At 34.0% G+C, this 26,604-nt stretch overlaps 1 protein-coding gene across 1 annotated transcript; it reads left to right on the top strand.

Moving 5' to 3' along the window:
* The first annotated feature begins 18,537 nt into the window (after nt 1-18,537).
* LOC123659564 lies at nt 18,538-21,389 on the top strand. Its single transcript, XM_045594771.1, has 3 exons — nt 18,538-20,679; nt 20,984-21,109; nt 21,271-21,389. Exon 1 carries the CDS (start codon nt 18,885-18,887, stop codon nt 20,052-20,054), a length of 1,170 nt encoding a protein of 389 aa, XP_045450727.1. The 5' UTR covers nt 18,538-18,884; the 3' UTR covers nt 20,055-20,679; nt 20,984-21,109; nt 21,271-21,389.
* Nucleotides 21,390-26,604: the final 5,215 nt, after the last annotated feature.

Raw genomic sequence — 26,604 nt, 5'->3', positions numbered from 1 at the left:
AAATTTTCCCGTAATAATATTTTAATATTTTAAGTACAGATAACAAAAAATCGAAATCAATAAACGTATTTTATCAGCAAATATTAACATTAACTATTAACGTTATCGTAATTGACATTGTATTAATTTTAAATTAAGTCGCCTGAGATTCACGTACGCCTTGGGGGAGGTTTTTGACACGTGTATGTTCTAATTTATTTTAATGCATGACACATGTAATATGTGACTTTGCTTTTAAACAATATAATCTTCATAAAACTATGAATATATTTAATTCCTTTTATTCGTTATTTAAAATCATTTCAAGGTTGTCCGTCAAGCAAAAAAGCCTACGTACTTTCCTTGCCTACGTTCTTTTTTAAAGTTGGTCCTGTGTTTAGTCGTGAAATATAACAAAGAGACTTCTCTCGACTTTCTAGTTCTAGACATTGTTAGGTAAAAAGAAAATATTTATCGTAATATATTACGTTTGTTATATGTTTCTATAAGATCATATAATCCAAACCTATAAATCCTATAACCTTTCCATTAAGTCAGTTCCCAAGATAAGTAAAGAAAAACATAAAACTCTTTTGTTTTAATATAAATAAACGGAATTATTGAGTAATGCGGATATTATTTCTTACGGCACTTACATACTGGTTTGTTAAAAGCTTTAAGTACTAAAATTCACTAATTATAAATTACTGTTTGAATTTGAACTTACGAAAGTCAATAACGATGTACGTGATTCCCGCCACAAGGCCATCACGTCTCGTTATGACTGAATCTTAATTAAGGATGCAGTATGCGCTGCTATTCGTCTATCGCTGTACACTCTATTGAAGGGAAATAAATTTGAGGTTTCTTACTGTATCGCAAAAAAGATGTCTCTAGTAAGTATTAATATACGATTATAATAATAAATTAAGTATATAAATAATTAATTATAATTCCCCTAGCAAGATTCGAAGCAGAGATACTGCTTCGGCGCTTCGAAGAACGGTGTAGAAGCCGACTATATCAGAACCAAAAACAATTTTTTGTATAAACAAGAATATCCACTCCGAAGCGGAATCAAATCCGTTTCCATCGGCGTTTAGAACATTTGAACTCACTCCACAAGAATGGTTTTCGGTCATCTTACGTAAATGTTGAAACATTATCGTTACAATGTAAATATAGAGGGATTTATTTATCAAGACGAAAATAAATCATAATTTATTCTCTTTTTAAATATACATCGAATACTTTGAAACCTCCTTTAAATTATTAAAATGTTTTCATTCAATCTCTCTTTTATGAAAAGTGAATCGCTAACGTTTATGTTACGCCCTTTATTAAATACTTGCGCGACTGTGCCACGCGGTTTCACCCGCGTAGTTTCCGGTCCCGTGAGAAAGTCGGGATAAAAAGTAGCCTGTATTTTATTTTAGATCTCCAGCTATCTACGTACCAAGTTTAATTGAAATCGGTCCAGTAGATTTTGAATGAAAGAATAACAAACATATATACATCTTTACCATTAATATAATCCGTAACCGACTAATACGCTTTAGCTATTACATTGTTTTTAATACAATAATAAAGATTTTTTTTATATAAGCATACAATCCGCTTAACCGTACGCGAATGCCATAGCCTATGAAGACTACATTAGGAGACATATATTTGACGTAATGTAATAACCAATTGTGGGGCTATAGCTAGAGACAATACGTAAAGTAAGTAGCAACAGATACATTATTCAAACCTAATAATGCATGGTCTTTGAGGCTATCGGAACAAAATGCCCTCAGAATATACCACCCGTGCTCCTCTCTGGTGTACCCTTAAAAATGGTGGAGCAATTCAAGTATTTAAGGCATATAGTTACCAGTTGTCTCAGGTTTGATGCGGATATTGAGAGGGAGCGGAGGGCACTGTCAGTTAGAGCGAACATGTTAGCTCGAAGGTTTGCTCGTTGCTCAGCCCAAGTAAAGATAACGCTTCTAATTAACGGCTGACTATACAAAGAAAATATACAGTGACCTCCGTGTCGTCTACAATAATGCATTCAGGTTACTGTTGGGGCTGCCCCGATGCTGCAGCGCCTCAGGCATGTTTGCAGACGCAAGAACCGACTGCTTCCACACCACCATGCGTAAGCGATGCGCATTTTTTGTGTGTAGAGTTAAGGGCAGCCAAAGCAGTGTGCTGAAGATGATCGTGGAGCGTTTCGACTGCTTCTACCTCCGGCATTGCTGCGATAGACACATTGCGATACAAATGCCGGAGCGAAAGCTTTATATATTAATTATTATTATTATTCATATTTGACATTGTGTTATTGTAATTAATTGTTTCAGTTTTTTATTAATATAATGAAATTATTGTTAAAATTATTTAGTTTTATTTGGTATTATTTATTATTAGTGTGATTTTATTATTGTATTATTGTATTTTGCAAATAATCGTGACATTCGTTAATTTTTTTTTGTTGTATTTGTGTTATAAGCATTGTTTAAGAATAATTATTTTATGGGTCAATTGTTCCCTGAAATAAAGAAAATTATTATATTATAGACGGACCTACAGTAATTAACTATATTTCATAATAACGTACCGTTTATTCTATTATTTAAGTACAGTAATATTCCCAATTCCCAGTGTTATTATTACGATCGCGTTACGCAATCACCTCGTAAATATTCAGTGTAGCCACCGTTTAGACAAACAACGCGATATTTACAAACATTTAGGAGCTGTTTACAAATTTTACATAAAGTTTAACCTGTTTCGCTAAAATCAATAAAACTACAACATTACAACAATATAGATAAATCATATTTATTTATCTGTTGGATATGCGTCAAATAGCATTATCCACAATTAGTGAAACTGGCCTTTAATCAACGGATAACATCTAAATAATTATCCAACTCAAACATAATGGTCTTATTTAACGCCTTCACAGCGGCTATAACTTCAAAGGTCGTACGATAATATCAGACGCATCTTCACAGTTGCATTTCAGAGCTGAATAATTCAATTAAGAAGCAGACTGTTTGAATGACGAGCGCTGCTCGGCGTATCATCGTTTCCACATCGATGGTCGCGTTCGCTATTGTAACGCTCGAGGCGAGGCTTTGTACTTAAGCCATTGTACTGTTCATAAACTGGTATACGTACTTATTATGAATTGTTTCACAGTTCTGTGAAGCTTATTGTAAATTTTCCGGAGTTCTAGTGATGTTAAATTTTGATGTCATCTTGGTTAACATCTAAACTGTTATCATACTAGCGTGTCTCTGTGGGTCTCCTCACCCTGCCTCGGAGAGCGCGTTAAGCCGTTGGTCCCGGTTGCTGATGAATAGATCCGCAGACCCGCATTGGAGCAGCGTGGTGGATTAAGCCTTGACTTTTCTCACACACGGGGAAAGAGGCCTATGCCCAGCAGAGATATTACAGGCAAGCAAGACAAGCGAGGGAATATTTTCTTTTGGTAAAATTACTCAATAAATTTTCATTTTATTTTTTTCAGCATAAGTTTTAAATAAAAGATCAGTAGAAATTTATAAGTATTTACAAAAGTTTTTATGATGGAGAGATAAGCAATATTTAACTACTTGATGAATTGGCATAAAAACAAATTAGCATAAGCAGACGCCGGCGATCGCCAAACTTTCCGAGATCTACTCAGAACGTCGAACCTTTTCATCGGCGCCCATTCATCGCCAACGGATCGTCAAAAATTATAATTGATTTCAACAAAAGAACACTCAGCAGAAACTTAGAAACTTTCCCCTAAATTTTCGTCATTAATTAAAATTCATTTTTGTCTCTTTCAGTACCGTGTCTTACTTTCTCTTATAGTTTTCGATGTCTTTAGTTTGACTTCAAGTTATTTGTGCCTCAAAAGTGGATCTTACCTGAAACGAAAAGAAAATTGCTATTAATAAAAAACAATAAAATATTGATCATTGATCTAATGATAGAAATGATTTTTGCACATGCAGGGTACAGGGGACAGGGTTGCGTTGCTACGCTTTTTTATTTTATTTTTTTGGTCGTACCAACTCAGAAATCTTCTTGGGCCCATACACAACACTTTGCTGAAGTTCACATAATATAATCAAATGCATAGTTTACGATTCTATAAAGGACATATAGACAAACATTCATATATATATATGTCGCAGAGTATGAATACGGAACGTCAAGTGTTTGACTTTGTTTGTGTATTCAGATGATGTCAGTTATCAGCCGTTATAGTGGGTTTTTTTTTAATACAATGATAGGGTGATCGACGCGCCGCTCTTAAATAGCGAGGACGAGCGATGCGAGACACTTCTACTTTGCGTGGCATACAGAAATGTGCTGACATATCATCTGACTTCAGGACTGCCCACACACCTCTTCGACATATATATATATATATATATATATATATATATATATATATATATATATATATATATATAGACTAAGTCGGCAACCAAGGGAACGGCTTGCTTGATGGCAAGCGATTACCTTAGCTTATAGACGCCTGATTTTACCTAACTCATCGCAGGAACACAACACTGATTGAAACCTGTATAATGTGATTTTGTAAATCTTACAATTTTTTTTTATCCTTTATGTCATTAACTAATGATTTATTTTTATTTTTTATTTTTATTTTAAATGTTAAGATATACAGTGTAGAGAAGCACCGAAAAACAACTTTTTTTTCGATATTTCGGAATCTTTCATCTCAAATAATTGTTACTTTTCATTTGAATGCGTGGAAAAATATATTTTAAAAAAAGCTTTTTTTTGCGTTCTGACTGTACCTGAACTTAAAGCACCACTCTTAATTTGGTAAGCAAGATCGTTTCCACATTATATTGTTGTTAGAAGATGTAATTATCTGTAAGAAATATAACTACATGCTAATCGTAAATAAACAACATAAGGAAACATAATTACATTGTAAGACTTCAAATGAGGGTAAAATAATAAAATAACAAAAACAATGGCATATAATTTTTTCTACAAATAAATCCACAAACGAACTAGACGAGACGTCATTAAGAAGTCTTTGACTCGCGAATAATTTCCATAAATAAAGAGTGACTCCGCTTCATTGCAACCATCTGGGTTCTAAATGCGTTTTTAACAAGACGCCGGGGCAACAAAGCGCAGCCTTGGTCGAACTTGGGACACAAAGAGCGAGCTTTGACGGGAACTAGCATTGTACTGACTTTCATCAATATTAAATGCAACTTGAAAATTCTGTAGATCTGAGAGCGGTTTCGAAATTAAATGCATCGTGTTGTGTTACGTCATGTTTTACGTAAGGTCTTCAATATTACATTTTCAGCGCTCTGTTCTGTCTGACACACTACCGACACGATTTCTTATTTATATGCTATTCTCGAAGTTATACTTTTCAAATCAAAATCAAAGACTTACTTTATTTGGATCGTCTCCAAAAGCACTTGTGTATTATTTTTATGATCGTCTACAATTTAAAGCTTAATTGTTCAATAATAGTTAACGTAAGGCTTAGTAGCCTTACTAAACAACGACTCGGAATGAAAATTATACTAAGAATAATCGACGGCAAAATTAACACTAGTTCTTTGAAAGTTACTTATAAAAAAATGTCAATATATCATCTGATAATTGACGTTAGTGGAAACATACATGGCGACGTAGTCACACTATCTGCAGTTGCTCTGACAGTCGCGGTTTTGTTAATGCACATGGTCAATATTTGTTCTAGCCCGGCAGTTTACGTACCCGTTTCAAGATCATCAATACAAGATTCTCATCTGACTAGGGGCTATTTAGAGTAAAACGATTATGGTATATCGTAGCGTGCTGTTTTCATCCTACTAAAAGCAGAGGTAAAGGTAAAGGTAGAGGTAAGTAGGGCAAAGCAGAAAATATCCTGCTCGAAATCTGGAAGAACCCCAATGGCAAACTACCTCTACCTAACAGAATATCAAAGCTAAGTAACTCTGCTTTCAAGCAATGTTGTGTTCCTGTGGTGAGTAAGATGACAGCTCCTGGTGGGATTTTGAGTAGGGTCGGCAATGCCCTTGCGATGCTTCTGATGTTGCAGGAGTTAATGGTAGTCGTATACCATCAGGTGAGCGATAATTTTCTAACCGCGAAAGAATCAATACTGTAATAAATATTAATAATAATTAATTAGAAAGTAATTAAACGAGCAGAGAGAACGTAATCACCGAACAATTATTAGTATAAAACTTTTGAAACAATTGAAGTAATAAAAATATAACTAAGAAAGTTTGCCAATTAGAACCGTAATTATTTGCTATCGATAACAGATACACGGGACAGAGGAGACAGAGCTGAACAAATTGCATGATATAATCCTGCAGCGACGAGACAAGCGCAATAAACGATAAGCGGATATTTTGAACCGAAAGCGAGACAATATTGCGATTTTGTGGATATTGTTGCAGTCCGACATATCATATATATTTTTTTTGTGTTTTTAATATTTATAGATTATCCTCTCTTTAAATATTTAAATTTAGTGTTTTGAAGTGACATTGTCGGCTTGACCGATTCTCATGAAATTTTGTGTGCATATCGGGTAGGTCTGAGAATCGAACAACATCTATTTTTCATACCCCTAAGTTATGGGGGTGGATAAGAGGGTTAATAAAATATTATGAAATTTTGTGTACATATCGGGTAGGTCTGAGAATCGGCCAACATCTATTTTTTCATTACACTAAGTTATAGGGGGGGTGGGGGGGGGATTGAGAAGGTTAATAAAATATGTGGCAAAACAACGCTTGCGGGGTCAGCTAGTTAAACTATAAAAAGTATAATTAATACAGTAAGAGTTCGAAATAATAAACAAAAATTGTCGTTTCTGCATTTTCAGGTGAGTGTCTATAGATTTAAATGATTTTACTTACAATGTAAATTAAAATTTAACGAAATAAAAACTTTAATTTCAGAGCAACGCAATTATTTTTAAAGAAATACTTTATATATTTTATAGTTTATTTACATACTCGTATTTCACTTAGATATCTGCGAAAATAGAATACGAATCATACAATTTTGACTGCACACTTAAAAAGAACAATGCAAATCAAATTCACGAATATTTTTCCTTTATATTAGTTTTGACATCCACTAGTGAAGTCCATTTGTTACTTACGATTAAGCATAAAAGGTTTGACTCATAATATTAGAGTATAAATGAATTTAGTGTTGGGTTTTTGAAACACAAATCCAAGCTGAGTGATAAATACCTTTTTGGGGCACAGCACGTCATTACAGACGGAACTTGGTTTTTTATATTTAATTTTTCACGTCTTTTATTTTGTTTACAAAATAGTTTTTTTTATTTATAATTTTGTTGTACTGGTGTTTTTTTATATTATTTGTATTTAGTATCTACTGCTTATTTCGGTGATCATTGTATATATAAAAAATGTCTGTGATTTGTGCAATGTCCCAAATAAATGTGTTTCTTTCTTTTTTTTAAACACATCATTATATTAGACAGAACCCCTTGTGAAGGATGAAATGCTGTATTCATTAAAGACTTATCTATAAGTTAGTTTAATACAGTTACGTCTAAATATTTTTATTCCGTTCATTTCATTTTGTGTTCATTTCAGTTTGTTGTTGTTGTGTTTCATGTTGAAGCTCCACAGCCCTTGTCGTATATTCTCTTAAGTGTATTAATATAAAAAGCCTTAGTGGAATGATGGAAATATAATATCGTAATTTAATAAAAGTACATACGACAAAAGAGTGTGTTATACGGTTATTTTTTCGATCGGATTTCATTGACGGTTAAAGCGTCTTGACATTTAAATTAATATTGAAGAATGTTAATTTTGTACGATTTTTATTTTTGTGTTACCCACACATTAGAAATTCTAAACATTTTTGAATATCATATCAAAAATTGACCGCTCCAGCGGGGATCGAACCCGCGTCTCCGACTGACCGTGTCGGTTCGATCCCCGCTGGAGCGGTCAATTTTTGATATGATATTCAAAAATGTTTAGAATGTTAATTTTTTTCGTTTTATTGTACATACTAGCTGTGCCCGCGACTTCGTCCGCGTCGAATTTAACAAAAAAGTTGTTGTTCAGTTCGCAGTTATAATATAAATAAATTTCTAAAATAAAATAAGTATAAATAGTAGCCTAAATTACTCCTTACTATATCAGCTATCTGACAGTGAAAGTCCCGTCAAAATCGGTCCAGCCGTTTCAGAGATTAGCCGGGACAAACAGACAGAAAACAGAAAGAAAGACAAAAATTGTAAAAAAAGTTATTTTGGTACATGTATTGTGTATACATCCATATGGATTTAGTAAAAAGCGGTTATTTTAATATTACAAACAGACACTCTAATTTTATTTATTTGCATAGATTTAGAAGTTTAGTACTTATAGCTATTTTGTAAACAGTTAAAATAAGTTACTTAAAGTTCTAACTAAAGATTGTGAAGAAATATAAAATAATAAAAATGTCTGTTAATAATTACCAACCTTAATTTTAAAATTTAATGATTAATATAATATTTCGAAACGGTTGAAGTAAATTATAATATGCACAAAGCAGGCTATATACATACATAGATAGTACAATGTATTCACATATATTCACCAAAACCCGATATTGAAACCAGAATATATACATCAAAAACCGCAGACGCGGTAATACTCGTATTAACTTGCGAAGTGATATCTACGGGTGCTACCATGATAATTTTATATTTAATTGCTTCAGTTAGGAAACAAACATACGGTCCGGCTGATGGCAATACAAGCACATAACCGGCTCCATATCCGCTGTCAACACTGCGCATTCTCAGCAGCTCTGGCTACTTCATATTAACCACGGATGAGTACTGCTTGGAAGCAAAATTAATAAGCCGTGATCTTCTGTAAGGTTGACATACTTCCACAACTGAACTGTTCCAGATTTGGAGCAAGATATTACCAGCGTCATCGGTTCGACAAAGCCAGTACTGCGGTCACCAAGCCGCCTGCCCAGCGTGGTGACTTTGGGCAAAACGCATGAGTTCGCGTTATTTTTGGCGTAAACTTGTGGAGGCCTATGTCCAGCAGTGGACTGTATAGGCTGTAATGATGATTGCCAGCTGTGTTCTACCTCACAAAAACTTACTTCTAGATTTCCTTAATTTTATCCAGCTAGAGCCAGAACTTGAAGTTTGTAGTTAGATACACCGTTGGTTTCCAAAACTACAAATACCCAATTATATAAAACCTTATTTAAGCTAATAGTATCGAAATTTAAGATTCGAGACAAAAACGATCAATGTTACGGCGTCATAAAAATAAATATACATAAAGGGATACATATTCAATAATCAGAATATACGAATTTTACAGCCCCTTGTCAAGTAGATACAGCCGATAACACAATCCAATAACCTCACTCCTTCAACGTAATATAAGTACACATAAAAATTTACGAATGAATTTTCTCTACTGCGGGTTGTAACATTATTTATCTCTCCTACCCTCTCAGGGTGACCACGGGGTAAACGTAAGCAATTTACAAATTAATTTACAGCAATGTGGCACTTATTCTAACAACATTGGACCTTAAGTCCCGTGACTTGACAAGTGTAGTACGCGCGACCGCTGCACGCTGCAATTTCAGTCCATTAGATAAGACTTCTGTCGTGTTTAAGTTTTGTATTAACGGCGAATTGTACTTTAATGAAAAATATTTTCACTTGAAAATGTATTCACATTATTTTTTAATTGTAGTAACGAATATTGACCGTAATTGACTGCAACTCGTGTACGACTGGAGCATTATCTAGGGAGTGTACGTTCACAAGGACAAACTCGGACAAGAAACAAAGATTTATACAAACATACATTCAAACGGGAATCGAGCCCGTAACCTCTCTTGAGTATAGTTTCGCACCACTACAGCAGAACTAGTTGTCCTTTTAACACACAACTCATTCGCAATGAATTGTGTTATATATACGTATCTTATATATAAAATTCTCGTATCACAATGTTAGTTACAATACTCTTCCAAAACGGCTTTACCGATTTTTATGAAATTTTGAGTGTATATCGGGTAGGTCTCAGAATCGGCCAACATCTACTTTTTATACCCCTAAGTTAGTTATAGGCGGGGGGGTTAGGGTATGAACCAATGCCCCCCGTTCATCTATTTAAAAAATCTATAAATTACTGCTTTAATTTATCAAATAAAAAATTACGCAATCTTAGTTTTAAGCTTAATTGTTATCGTTAATTTTTTTTTTTTATACGAGATGTAACTAGTTAAAAGTGAAATTATATGTTTTTGTAAACCTAAGGAACGATAATTGTTGTATCATATTCATCTATAATTTTCTTAGTGGCTCATAAGAAATAAATACATATTTTCTTTTTGCTAAATTTCTTAATATCGTAGAGTTAAAGCCATATTATCTAATTCTCATTGAATCAGACGAGCAGACTTCAATAATGCAATGTGAATCAATTCGTAACAATACCGTGTGCTACTTCGCTTTTATAGAGGAAGTAAGGGCACAATCACAGAACAAACTTTAAAATCATATTGTTTAAATTATTTTACATAAAATTTTATAAACAACTTAAATTAAAAAAAATACAATGATAATAATAAAGATTAAGTTGTATGTTTACAAACACGGAAAAATTTAAATGCACAAATATAAAGTTCGTACAGAACATACTCTTCACTAGCTATTAATCGGGCGACAATTTCAAGAGATTCTTCGTATAAATTGTAGCAGTACAACTGCACTCACAGCCAATACATATACATTTCGACAAACCCTTAAGCTACTACAAAAAGTACCCAAGTCGCAGTTTAAAGGTATTCAGTTCGATCATAGCCTTAGATTTTTTTTGCCCATTAAAATATCGCGGATACTCGGAGACGGAAGTGTTAGGGATATAACAAGCTCTCGGCCAGCAAAAATGAGCACTCGTTTTAACGATATCGACTTGAGCATATTATGTTCGGCTTCTAGTGTTTACCATTCTTCAAGTGCCTAATATATCGTAAGTTTAGGACTTCGACAAGTTTTAATGACTATGTAATACTGTTTCCAGTGTGCAGGACTTTGCTAATCCTTTCAAATCGTTTGTGAAATAGTTCATGTCTATATACATGGTGTTGTCGTGTGTTTTGTCTGATTAAAACTAGCCCAAGTAAGCAGTAAGATTTGCAATAAATAGTATAGAACAAGTGATATAACTACTAAGCTATAAACTTAAGTTTACAGATCTTTTGACTGGCAATAATCAACAATATAAATCATAATAACAATTCTATCACTATTTTACGGAAACAATTAGTACTGACAGTTTTTAATACTCTCCAAGCACGATGGGGAGACCGAGACGTACAATCAAATATTTGTACAAATACAATAAGAGGGTAAATAGAGCCTACAATCGTAGGTTAAGGGGACCTTTGTCGCTACTACACAAGTATATTCGTCGTTCGGTCTTTGACCTGATACAGTTTGCTCGTGTAGTATAAAACAAACAAACGACTTTCACTCGACGACGATTTTTCCAATCCGATCAGATGGATCAGATCGATGAATGCAGATCTAATGGGGAATCTGGTTACATACTGGTGTATCTGCGAATAACCATGAGAACGAAATAAATTTAATAGTGTATGTTATATTTATTGATTTCGTCTGTAACAACCACTGTCACATAGGAAAAAAGGGGGGGGGGAGCTTAATACATCACGCTGATCAATTGCGGATTAGTGGATATATTATTTATTATTTATTTTATTTTATACTTTATTGTACACCACAAATATATTACAAAAAAGCATAAAGATAGTTACACACAGTGAAGTACAATGGGCGGGCTTATGGCTAATTAGCCATTTCTTCCAGACAACCTATTATATATTACATACATATACAGATATATTACATACGTAACGATCGTAACGATCGATGAATAACGACGAATAACGTAGTAACTGTCGCTGTTAGGTGTCTGTGACACGAAAATAAGAACACAGCATATATGTATACATTAAATTCTCGCTACTACGGGTACATATTATTTAATTCTTGCTATCTATGTATTTAGTTGTGCTACGTGTTAAAAAATTGCTTGCTGGGTTAGAGAGTCACCCACAACTCCTAACACGAGACACAAGAGAGAGAGTAAAAAAAATCCTACAGAATCTTAATTTTTTTTTTCAAAACACACAAAATCACCTTACACTAAAGCAAAGCTTAAACCTATAAGAACTACAATGACTCACCCACAATAAATCGCACTCAGATCCCAAGACGGCGAGAGAATCCAACCCAAAAAGAGAAAAGAGCAAAGAGAGCCGCAAACACTCGCCCTGAGGCTTATATACCCTAGCAAACCCCGCGCGTCGCGACACAACTACCCCCTAAGGTGAACCGCAACGTAATACGATACGAGGGTATTCCAAAAAATTAAATCAGTCGCCTAGAAAAAGTAAATAGCAACGCTCGTGCATAACTGTGCTATTATACATCAGCAGGAACGAAACTACGTGCTAATAAAAATATATCGCGTGTAGTTGTGTCGCGACGCACTGTTTGCGGTCCCTTTTTGCTCTTTTCTTTTTTGGGTTGGATTCTCTCGCCGTCTTAAGATCTGAGTGTGGGTGAGTCATTGTAGTTTCTTATAGGTTTGGGCTCTGCTTTGGTGTAAGGTGATTTTGTGTGTTTTGAAAAAGAAGATTAAGATTCTGAAGGATTTTTTTTTACTCTCTCTCTTGTGACTCGTGTTAGGAGTTGTGGGTGACTCTCTAACCCAGCAAACAATTTTTTAACTCGTGGCAATATCTACCTGTAATTATTTCTAATTAACAAACTCGCATACGATAACGATGTTATATAAAATGTATATCCGTTGTAAGATTAATAAAATAAATTAATAAAATAGATAAATTAATAAACGTTTAATTTAATTTACTTTAAGATTAAGACTTTATATTTTTTTGGCAGTAGAGATGAAAGTGTTGTCTAAGAAAAATGTTAATTACAAATAGTATTTAATTATAAGAAGCGACCTTAAAGGTTACATACTAACAAACTCGATACACATATACAAGAACAGGTGAAACCAAGGCGCCATCGTTACACACATATGAATGTAAACAGTAAGTCGTTTTGTGATAAATTCACATCATGAAAGTTAATTAATAATTAATAAGCGCTTCACACTCAACGGATCCCCCAGTAGGATTTTTTCCTGTGTTCGGGGTCCGGAAACACATACAATACACAAACACAACGCCCAGACCACGACTAACATCTATATGGTCGATACACATGTCTGTCGTGAGCGGGAATTGAACCCACGACCGCCAGCGCAACAGCAAGTGCTATTACCGCTGCGCTAACGCGTCGTCAAGTACCATCAAAAGTAGTCTTTTTAAACAACATTACACTTCAATTCGATTCCAAACAGTGTCCACCGGCAATCTTTCTTAGATCGTTTGCTAACACGCTGTCTCCACTCTAGGACACGTCTGCTGTTAGAGCATCATGGCCATTATTCCTACTACACAGGTCGTCCTCGAGACAGTCATTCTTTCGCAGATAATCTAATTTCTAACCGTTTGTGTAAATAAAAGATGTAAAGCAGGTGGACTGTATTTAATGTAGAAAATATATTGCTTATCTTAAAGTTACACTTACAAGAGTAAAATCCCAACAGTGAAACAGTCGTAAACACAATCTTTGAGCATAGAAGAGAAGTAGGGCGGATAACCTAGTATTTTTTGCCGCTATAAAACAACGATACGTGACCGATACGCGCCACAGACTCACGTAATATATAAATCTTACTGAATTAAAGGAAACCTCCCAGCGGCAAGTTTAAGACAGAAGGTAAACGAAAGAAAATAAATATTAATCATACCCTCGGAAAATTTACTATTGCCTTTTTGTATTTAACACGATGTTGTGATCGTCTTATCTTTTAATTTTATTTCACGGATATTCGAAAGACATTTAGCTTCAGGTGCTCCTTAAGCTGGGATTTTGGACTTGGTTCGACTGTGTACGTACAGGCGTACACACTGCCAAACAGATGTTTTTTTTATGCTTCATAAATGGCAAAAAAGCGTATGGTTTCGTGACGTGATCTTGTGTAGTGTTGGGGTAATTCCTCAGCCAGACTGCTCAAAATTTCAAACAAGATATTTCCTGCTATAATCTAGCATTAGGTCCAGAAATATTGAGCGCAGCATTGCTACGCTGAGGCTATAACGATGTTAATTACGGGTCAATTATGGTGAAAGCTTCAAACAGCCAACCTAGTAACTGTGAAAGCAGTATGATAACAGGTGCAAGCTTCATTCCCACAGACACTATCTAAGAATTATTAACATAACAAAAAAAAAAAAACATATATTGTTGCAGGTTGATGTCAAAAAAGGTTTTATTGAAAGTATCCAACAAATTTACCGAATATGAAACCAATAAAGTCGAAAAGGGACGCAGTAACGATTTCTATTTATCGCAGCATCAGCTATTCGGCTCGATTAAAACCGATCGGTTGCCTGCTCCGTTTAATTATAAACGAACCGAGTGAAGATACGATAAGTTAAGGCTTTATAGTAAATTAGATAACATTAACAACGATTCTAAGGTACTGATAAAAGGTAAATATATAATGAGATTTTTCGATGGAAAATCGTTTCCAGATTAAAATAGAAATTAAAGCTTAGATTTTTTTTAAAAAAATATTAATTACTTATTATTTTCAAAGCCTTACAATATAACTTTTTAGATAATTTAGACGCAGCTCGACTGGAGAAGTAACTCGAAATTACAAATGATCACAGTTACATAAAACTGCTTTCAAGCAGTTTTGTATTCCTGTGGAGAGTAAGGTGAGAGGTCTTGACCAGAGCCACCAGAGCTGGGGAATTGGGCGTAAGGTCGGCAATGCAGTCCATCTGATGTTGCAGGTTACGGGCCTCGGTAATTGCTTTCTATCATGTGAGCCGTACGCTTGTTTGTGGACCAAGTTATACTTAAAAAAACTGAGTTGTGTCTGCAAGCAGTGGGCACGTCTCGAAACGTAATTTCATTTCATTCCATCTCATATGACCTTACTAATATATAATGGCAGGTAATGTGAACTTTTCAGAGGGAGGGGATAGCAAAAAAATATATGACCTACCCTTGATAGTACAGATTGTACCGACTTTGAATGTACATAAATCTTTGAACGTACTTAGAACTCTCATGCTAAGTAATCGGCTTATATTTTATCTCGTACGCTAACAATAGATTCAATCTCGGGTACCTGCAGCTACATATAATTTATACGTAGGTATAATCCATATGCAGTATGAAAATACCAACAAATCAAAACCATATCATACACAAGCAACCGACATAAATGTGAGAAAACATTTTCGTAATAACGAAGATGGCTGCTCTATCATGTAATATTATGTGGACACATCGGCTCCATTTGCATTTTAATTGCGGCGTCACCGATGACTGCCCTCGGTTTTAAAAAAAATAACTTCGACGCCTATGTTTCGCCCGTTGAATGAATATTTTTAAGCGTGTCGCTTTCATGGTACTGAAAGAAATTCAAAAATATCTCTGTGATACCTTACTATCAACCTCTATTCACTAATAAGCAAAATTAACTATTTAGCTAAATAATTCTAAGTAAATAAAAATAAACATGTAAAACCTTTTTAAGCCCTTTAAAATCCAAAGCGATATCGACTATGCTAATCGGCGTACTGTCTTATAGACACATCAAACAACACTGATCGAATATTCGCGTGTATCATCTAATCCCTCACAAGTCGCCGGGTCAGTGCATTCCAATTTAGCGACGTTTTCATAACCCTGCAGTTTGCATCTGTGAAACGGAATTCAAAGGAGAATCGACTCTATGCGCTGGAGAGTCAAAGTTAATCAAGATCGCTAAACGCAAATGTCTGTTATCGGATGACTAACTAGATTGTTATATTCGTAGCTTTGAATCGAAAGTGATTTTTTTTGAAATAGGGGCGTTTATCGATCATTTATCAACTATCGAAGATATTGGTTCTCGAATGTTCTTTTTTTAAAAGTTATTATTGAAATTAATAACGATTTTTTTTTTTATATCACTAGGTCGGCAAACAACCGTACGGCTCACCTGATGGTAAGAGATTACCGTAGCTTATAGACGCCTGCAACACCAGAAGCATCGAAAGCGCGTTGCCGACCCAATCCCTAATCCCCCCAAGAGCTCTGGTCACCTTACTCACCAACAGGAACACAATACTGCTTGAAAACAGTATTATTTAGCTGTGATCTTCTGTAAGGTCGAGGTACTACCCCAGTCGGGCTGCTTCATATTTTGAGCAGGAAATTCCTGCTGTGCCCTCACCTTAGTTAAATTTTAAAAGAATTTTAATTATTTTTTTAATTCACTAATTACTTTATAGCAACCGGGAATGTATGTATCTCGCAATAATCTAGCAAAGATTGTGCAATTATTGCTATCAAATTATAACTTAAACGCGATTAAAAGTTCTTGAAATCCTCTTACCTATTTATTAACTTATTATTGTAAAATAATTGGATAATATAACTTTTTACTAAACAATTTCTGTAATTTGGCTAAAAAGAAATAATAGTTGAGTATATTTTGCCTAAAAATAACGAGTCTGAGTCACGAAATGTCAAAAATGTTTCCTTTAATATCACAAAGGAGAAAATAATACGCCTGGGGGCAACGTCGGGGTTAATTTCCCCGAAGCCTTCTCTAAATTATGACGACGAAAGGGCTCATTGTTGGAATTAACCACCGTGAAACAGCCGTCTATGTTACTCGCAATGATGAATAACTTGACTCGGTAATCTTTTAAAAACACATTCTTATTTCCAAGGAGCGTTTTGTCTAAGTAATCGAAATTTCAAAGCGTAAACTAATCGTTAAAGGTTTCATTTTAATTGTTTTGTACTAAGTTTTACTAAAAGTTTTCTTTTTGTAGCATGTAGGCATAAACATCTCTTAATCTATGTGCAAGGATTGTATCAGACAAAAATTTCTTAGAACTTTTTTTTTCATCATAATCGCATTGATGTTATAATTTAATTTTACTTATTTAATATAAAACTAATGTCGAGCCCTGATTTTTAAAAAAATTTGTTGTAATGACATTTTGTAATTAACTCTTCCAAATAAATATCATTAGGGATAGTCAAATTCGGTATTACACTTCATTACTTAAACGTTTTAGTTGTTTTTTATAATATTTATTAATATATCATTAAAAACAAATTATTTAAAATCTTTATTTTTATGTATCAATGTCATTATATATAAAAAAAATTAGATATAAATTTAATCCACTAATAGACTATCCACGATTGCATTTATCAACAAATTTGCGAAAAACAAACATCCACTGAAAGATATCTTTATAAATTACAAAAGAGTAGAATTGACAAAACTCAAAGCACAAACAAAAATAGTCATCGCTCAAAACCAATGAACACAGATTAGGAACTGTACCAAACTCGTATCAGAACAGACTTGAGTTATACTTTCCAAGGGTTAACCAACAAGTGATAAGAACGCAAAATCGATACTAAGTAATATATATCGTCGGCTCTGGCATCGCGCCAGCCCTTAAACCCAAGACCGTCGCTTCCACTTTTCTTCTTATTACTCAAAAAATGTATAGCAAAGCTAAACTACTTCGCGACGATAAATCGTCATAATCCTTCGCTTCTATTTCATTTCGGTGACAAGGGCTGAACCAACAAGCGATAAGAAGTCAACTGTACAGATAGAGCGAGGAGGTATAATCTCTCGACTTGGTCGAAACGAGTCTTAACTCCAGTAACGGAACTCCTATAATCGACGGAAGTGTGAATCAGATTGGAGTAGAGGGTTACATGTGGCATTTGACTAACAAGGGCGGGTTATATTTTGTTGTGTTTGCTGTGTAGGTTTGTGCGATTTGAAAGATTTCAATGGGTTATTGATATCAACATAATAGTGGAAGTTGAATACATTAAGCCACCCTATTTTATTTCGAGGGGGAGTAAGGAATATTCAACATTCACTGTTCAGTACATGAACATAAATTGTAAAATTATTGTAGAATTATAGTGAAAAATAGTGCATCATAGATAATAAAATTAGTTAATTAAATAAGTCTCAAAAAAGGTGTAATAATGGCAATAATTTATCTTTAATATTAAAGTTTTGTGTATGGCAATTTTCCTTTCGCTCTTCTCTCTTGGACGGCCATTGCGTTAACATATAAAAAATTGTGTGCATTAATTTAGAGTCAAAATAATAAAATAAAGTTATTGAGAAAATTAAAGTATGTTTCATTAACATACTTTAGTGGTCCTTCGATTGTTAATTGAATAAAATCAGTGATTCGTCGTAATATTACCCGGCGTGCTTGCTATGAAAGCACATAGTGTCGGTGGCGGATACCTATGGTGAAAACACAAGTTCGTGGAGCATTCATCCTATGCATGGTGCCCAAGAAGTTGCTGGAGGCCTACGTAAGTTCCCAAATCTATATTTGTGGACGAATTTCATACTTTCTTCGTTGGAGTTTTTTCAATTGGTGTGAAGTTGGTTGGGAGTGTGACGTCACGATCAACGCATAAATAGAGCAGCCATTTGCATTTCGTTCGCCGCATCAAAGAACAGCGAGACGCTAACTTCAGCACGAAACGTCAGTCAAGTGTGACAATAGTGTTCTGTGGTGACAATCATCTGTCACTTGCACTTGACACCTCCCGGCTGTCATCCTATAGCTTCGGACAATACATTGTCGTGTTTTAAATCTTTTATAAGTTTATTTCGCAATTGGAATATTTTTCACGTAAACATTATAAAATGGAGACGGAAATTAAACGTCTTAGGATAAAAAGGCGACAACTTAAAGCAATAATTACAAGGATCGAGTCTTTTATAAAAGACCCGGTTGCGCTAGCTGCTGCAAGCAAGGACATGTTGCAGGCAAGAAAGGAGAAGCTTGTAAGTACATTGAAACAATACGAAGAAGTATCCTTAGATATATTGTCAATTGATGAGAAAGACGGTGAAAACATATCAGATGTTGAGGAAAAGTATTTTCAAATTTTGTCAAAATTAAATGAAACCCTAGGTTTATTAAGAAACGGTGAGAGTTTAGCTAGTGTTAGCATTTCTAATTCTAAATTACCAAATATTGATATATGTAGTTTTGATGGAAAAGACTTTACAAAATTTAAATCTTTCATGGACTTATTTTTGGCAGTAATAGATAAAAATCAATCTCTTTCCAATGTTCAAAAATTATTTTATTTAAGAAAATATGTTACTGATGATGCTCTTTCTTTAATTATTAACTTACCGATTGAAAATGAATCATATCCAATTGCCTTAGAATTGTTAAACAAGCGTTATGACAACAGACCACGTTTAGTGTCTAATCATATAAACATTTTGCTAGATTTACCTCAAATGCAAAGAGGAACTGCAGCTATAATTCGGTCATTCGTATCTGATATAAGACAACAATTGTATGCACTTAAAAATTTAAATATGCCCACCGATAGTTGGGATATGTTGTTAATATCAATATTAAGTCGCAAATTAGATTCATACACCAATAGGGCTTATCATCTGGATAAGGTGGACTTTGATCAAATGCCTACTATTGATGGATTTCTGACTTTTTTGGAAAAGCGTGCTATGGCGCTTGAGGATAGCCCCACATTAAAGGGTGCACCTTGCTATGAAGGTCCTCGTTTTAAACAGAGTCCTAAGGCAATAAACACCGTTATCAAAAAAGCTTGTTTATTTTGTAACAGTATGGATCATCCTATATTTTTATGTCCTAAATTTAAAATGAGTACCATAAATGAGCGACTCAATTTTGTCAATTTAAATAAACTTTGTAAAATATGTCTACGTGAGCACAGCGACAAATGTAAGTTTAATTTTAAATGTAAAACTTGTAAACATGCACACAATTCACTCTTACATGAAGAGAAAAAAAGATATTGTAACTTTGCACTCTAACAGACTGTTATTCAATAATGTAACTTCTGTTTTGTTACCTACTATACAGGTAAAGATATTTGATAAGTATGGACAAGAATTTTATGTAAAGGCCCTACTAGATAGTGGCAGTCAAGCTTCAATTATAAAAAGGTCTCTTGTTGAACAGTTATACTTAAGTCCTATTTCTCAAACATGTAATATCATAGGTGTAGGCAACAATAATAATCAGGTCAGTCAAATTGTAAATGTCACATTGAGCTCACTAATTGAAAATACTCAATTTCAGGTAAAATGTCATGTAGTGGATTCCATAACCACAAAATTGCCTCAAAATTATTTTGATTTAAGTAGCTTGGAGATACCCAAGAGTGTTACGTTAGCTGATGTCAATTTTAATGTCCCTTCTGAAATTTCTTTATTACTCGGCGCAGATTTGTACTTTAAGACCTTATTACATGGTCACATTTATTTAAATAATGGATTGGTGTTACAGAATACTCTATTCGGGTACATAGTGGGTGGCTCAATGGCATGTAATAATATAAAAAATGATACTACTTTAGTTATTAACCATGCGGTAGAAAATGAAGATAAGTTGAGTGACATAATGGAAAAGTTTTGGTTGTCTGAAAAAGTTCCTGAGGTGACTAATAAAGTAAATTGTGAATTTCAGAAGGCTGAACGTATCTTCAAAGATACTATGAGTTTAAAAAATTGCAGATTTTATGTAGATTTACCGCTAAAGACTTCGTTAAATATGTTGCATATTGGAGATACATTTACAGCTGCACTTCAGAGATTTTATTCATTAGAAAAGATGTTTCAAGCTCATCCTAGATATTTTAACCAATATAAATGTTTTATTGACGAGTACATATCTTTGGGACATGCTAAAATAGTAGATATAAATGATTATGATGTTTATAGTGACCCTGTTTATTTTCTAGCTCATCATGCAGTGCACAATGAGCATAGCAAGACAACCAAATTGCGGGTTGTGTTCAATGGGAGTCTGAAATCACAATGTAAAATATCACTTAATAATGTCATGTTAAATGGACCAATAGTTCAAAGTGAGTTATTTGATATACTAGTATTATTTAGAACTTATCGCTATACATTGATGTGTGATATTGAAAAAATGTTTAGGCAAATTTTCATTAATTCTATTCACACGCCTCTGCAAAATATTTTGTGGCGAGATAATCCACAGAAACCTATAATTTGTTTACAGTTGCAAACAGTTACCTATGGTTTGAAATCATCTACATACTTAGCTACAAGGTGTTTGTTGGAGCTTGCTTATATCTATAAAGACAGGTTTCCACTAGCTGCAGATGCTATAATTAGAAATACTTATGTAGATGATATAATATGTGGCGCTGACAACATAGATCAGCTTCGGAATCTGAAACAAGAGCTTATACAATTATTAAGCCTTGGCAGTTTTACACTACATAAATGGTGTTCAAATAATACACAAATTTTAGAAGATATACCATCAAATAGGAGGTATTTTGAGCATATTAATATTAATAAAGACAACATGATTAAAACTTTAGGATTAAAATATAATATACTTACCGATTCCTTCGTATTTTCATGTCCAGCGCAAGATTTAAAGTTACTTAAAACTAAAAGGGAAATTTTAAGTTTTATAGGTAAAATATATGATCCTTTGGGACTTATTGGCCCTATAATAGTTACAGCTAAATTGTTTATGCAAAGTTTATGGAGTTTAAAAATAAATTGGGATGAGGCTATACCCTCAAGCCTGCTAGATAAGTGGTATAAATTTGGTGAAAGTTTAGAGAAGATGAATCCCATCAATACTCAGCGTGGTATTGTTTTTGGTGATACTAATAATGTAGAGCTGCTCGGTTACTGTGATGCTTCATTTGATGCAATAGCATGCTGTCTCTATTTAAGAGTTTTTCATAGAGATGGTAGAGTTAGTGTAGCCTTACTGTGTTCTAAGTCTCGAGTAGCACCTTTAAAGAAAACACTCACAATTCCAAATTTAGAACTAAATAGTGCTCTTCTTCTCTCTCAATTAACACACAAAGTAAATAATACACTTAAGGCGCGTTTTCCTTTAAGAACGATTTTGCATTCAGATTCACAGATAGTTTTAGCTTGGTTAGGTAACAAGAACATAAAGAAAAATACTTATGTTTCAAGAAGAGTAAGAGAAATTACAGATTTAACTAAAGATTTTACCTGGACCTATGTCAAAGGTAAAGACAACCCTGCAGATTTGTTGTCGCGGGGAACTGCTCCACATAAATTGGAGGAGAGCTACATGTGGTTTCATGGACCACAGTACTTGTCTGATAAATACTATGAACATATTATGTATGATTATAAATCTTGTGTAGTGACGGATAGTATGCCGTGTGATACCCTTATAAATAGTGATAAATCAGTTAAAAAATTTTGTAATGTAGGACAGTTCGATTTAAGTGAGGATATATTCTATAGATATTCAAATTTTTATAAGTTAAGAAGAATTATTGCACTTATTTTAAGATTTAAAAACAACACACAGAATCCTAAAAATAAATTATGTGGTGCAATAACACCTAAAGAATTATGCACTTCTCAAGTTATGATTTTTCGACATATACAGGAAATACATTTTCATAATGAAATAAAATCACTTACATTAAATAAACCTGTAAAATCAAACTTAAGTAGCTTACACATTTTTCTTGATCATCAACAATTAATAAGAGTAGGAGGACGTTTAGATAATACACCAAACATTTCATATGATAAAAAGCATCCAATAGTTTTACCCAAGTCAGACCATGTTACACATACTCTTATAAATTCTGAACATTTAAGACTGTTACATGCTGGAGCTAAGTTAGTTCTCAGTTCATTATCGCAGGCATATTGGATAGTAGGTGGTATTCGCGAAGTCAAAAAGGTACTCCATAGGTGTATTGGATGCTTCCAAATCAAGGCCGCAACTGCTAAACAGCTTATGGGTTCATTACCTGCAGAGAGAACTACTCCCGCTCGACCTTTTGAGGTAACCGGTGTTGACTTTTGTGGTCCATTTGAAATGAAAATAGCTAGAATTCGTAAACCATTAATTACAAAAGCATATATTGCCTTATTTGTTTGCTTTTCTACTAAAGCAATACACTTAGAATTAATCAGTGACCTTACCACTGAAACCTTTTTAGCATGTCTTCGAAGATTTATATCTAGACGAGGTGTACCTAATAGAATTTATTGTGATAATGCAAAGACATTTAAGGGTGCTTCCAATTATTTAACTGAACTGTATAATCTTTTAGCGTCTAAACATAATATGGACTCTGTACATCATTTTTGCTCTGATAAATTAATTAATTTTAAGTTCATACCTAGTTATGCCCCAGAGTTTGGTGGTTTATGGGAAGCTGGGGTAAAAAGCGTAAAGTATCATTTAAAAAGGGTTGTGGGTTTTGCCTGTTTAACCTTTGAAGAGCTTTATACTATTATTACTCAAATAGAAGCCATATTAAACTCTAGGCCCTTGCTCCCTATGAGTAGCGATATATCTGACTTAACATATTTGACTCCGGGACATTTCCTAATTGGGGCTCCTCTCACTAGTATACCAGAACCGAACCTTTCAGATATTAATATAAATAGACTTAAGTTTTGGCAAATTTGTACTAAAATTAAACAAGAATTTTGGAAATTGTGGAGCAATGACTATTTAACTCAACTACAAAATAGACCCAAGTGGAAATATAATTATGATAATTTAAAAGAGGGTGACTTGGTCATTGTGAAGCAGGTTAATGTGCCATCATTATATTGGCCCATGGGGCGCATTGTTAAAACATTTCCTGGCTCTGACCATAAGGTTAGAGTGGCTGAAGTAAAGATGGCAAATGGTAGAACCTATGTTCGCTCTTATCAAAAATTATGTCCGCTTCCTTTAGTTAACTAGTAGATTATTTATAGGCCAAAGTTTCTTATATCTTTAGAATGGTATAATATTGTTAAAATAATTTAGTTTTAATTTAAAGTTGCATTAGGTTTAAGATGTAAGACTATGTTTAATTTCTCATACATACACATTTTAAACAATTTATATTCTCATACTAGTATAGTTTTGTTTTTTGTCAAGCTTGCCCCGCCAACTATGTTCAGTACATGAACATAAATTGTAAAATTATTGTAGAATTATAGTGAAAAATAGTGCATCATAGATAATAAAATTAGTTAATTAAATAAGTCTCAAAAAAGGTGTAATAATGGCAATAATTTATCTTTAATATTAAAGTTTTGTGTATGGCAATTTTCCTTTCGCTCTTCTCTCTTGGACGGCCATTGCGTTAACATATAAAAAATTGTGTGCATTAATTTAGAGTCAAAATAATAAAATAAAGTTATTGAGAAAATTAAAGTATGTTTCATTAACATTCACGTTCTTATGAGAATGAATACTATAACCATAGTCAGTCATACATTCAACGCCTATTTAACGCATATTTTCCTATTTTTACTTTATACTAAAAATAAACATTAAAAACAAGTTTATTACACTGTGACCCTCGTCATTTTTTATTTTACGCAATAACTGTATTTCTATCAAAATTTCGCCCACATCCTTTAACGGTTCAAAAGATACACCCCTTTAAAAGACAGAGGAACGGAGAAAAGGCGTAGGGGAGACCCTTTGCACGGGGAACCCTAAAAATGCCATCAACCAATCGCATTGAACTGCTCTGTAATCTAAAAATCACCATCCATTTTGTTTATTATTGACAAAATAAAATATTGTGTTTTTATCTTTTTCCTCTCAAGCCTTTGGCGGAAAGGCGATAAGACGTGAAAGCGGCCTACAATAAATCATGAGGACGAGAGTTAAGTGATCTTCGGATATTATCACTGTTGACAGTCGCGTGACTCGGAGAATCTGTTGAGAACATCGTTGTCTGTTTAGCAATACTAATTTTATGAATATTACACTACTGTTTTTCTTTGTCCTTGATTTAATCCTATATTTTCCTATATTACATCTTTCTAACTTTCATTTTTACACTTAAAATATTTCCATAACATCTATTGCATTTCCTATCCAATGCCTAAGTGTCGAACTAGGATACTAAATTACAAATGTATTAACTTGGCGCTACAAATGACAACAATAAACTTCGTTCATACAAAAGTTCATTCCATGTTTCATCTCCTTTGGATAGAATTTCAAAAATCCTTATTTTCAGTTTTTTTTTTTTTTTTTTATATATAAATTAATAGATAAACGCTTCACACTCAACGGCCCCGATAGGATTTTCACCAGTGTTAGGCTAGAAATAACCAAGCACAGAAGCTCAGAACACGGCAAACATTGGTATCATTACAGCCTTTACAGTCCACTACTGGACATAGGCCTCCATAAGTTTACGCCAAAAATAACGTGAACTCATGTGTTTTGCCCATAGTCACCACGCTGAGCAGGCGGGTTGGTGACCGCAGGGCTGGCTTTGTCGCACCGAAGACGCTGCTGCCCGTCTTCGGCCTGTATATTTCAAAGCCAGCAGTTGGATGGTTATCCCGCCATCGGTCGGCTTTTCAAGTTCCAAGATGGTAGCGGAACTATGTTATCCCTTAGTCGCCTCTTACGACACCCACGGGAAGACAGGGTGTGGCTATATTCTTTAGTACCGTAGCAGTACAACAAACATTGGTATGGCCAATACAAATGTTTGTCGTGTGCGGGGATCAAATTACAACAGTAAGGAACGTAATTTAAGATTTAGTATTAACTAATGGTCGTCCAGTGGTCGAAATTCGACCAGAATTAAATTAAATTATAAATTTGAACATTATTAAAAGGTTCAGTTGTCAGACTTCTATAATAATAAACAAAATAGTAGATATATATGCGTGTGTGTCAAATACATGGTTTGTGTGATTTTTTTTTTATTGATGTAATTTATTTTTTATGCATAATTTTAAAATAATACTAGCATTCTGCACTCCTTCTCTATATAAACTATAAGTGTGCAAAATTTCGTACTCCTCCGTCCGCGCAATATTCGTAAAAAGGGTCAAAGTTTTTGCTTCACGTATTAATATATAGATGACATATAAGATTGTAACTCCAAGCCCCAATAACTTTTAAAGCCACATTTTACACTTATATTCGTTTGGTAACTCGAGTTAGTAGGTCAAGTCGCTACGTACAAGCAGCGAAGTGTTTTATTACATCAGTAATCTTGTTCACGTGTTCTACAAAGTTTATAGTAAATAAATGTGGACGACCAGTTATTAGTTTAAATTTGTTGTTTCTTAGTTTTGAAATGTTCCACAAAGATATAAAAGCAAAGCTAAGATTTTGGTGACGCGGAATAAAAAACGAACGGTGAAATGATAATGGTCATAAGATGCATCTTCGTGAACATGTAAGTTTCTAGGGTCGCGTCATTATGGAGGTCTTCCGTTGCTAATTATCAAGGAAAGACTACTGAAATTATTTCAATTAAGTCGTCTCTCAGGCTTATCATTAGGCATTTATCGGAAATTTTCATTCATTGAATAAATAATTAATGTTTTTAAC

Source organism: Melitaea cinxia, chromosome 14 (assembly GCF_905220565.1).
Source record: "Melitaea cinxia chromosome 14, ilMelCinx1.1, whole genome shotgun sequence".
NCBI classification, from domain to species: Eukaryota; Metazoa; Arthropoda; class Insecta; order Lepidoptera; family Nymphalidae; genus Melitaea; species Melitaea cinxia.
This window is presented reverse-complemented; position numbering and strand designations above follow the sequence as displayed.

Bases quoted from the DNA above. Each gene is read 5' to 3' on its own strand.
- LOC123659564 (XM_045594771.1), top strand. From the start codon at position 18,885: ATGGAGACGGAAATTAAACGTCTTAGGATAAAAAGGCGACAACTTAAA.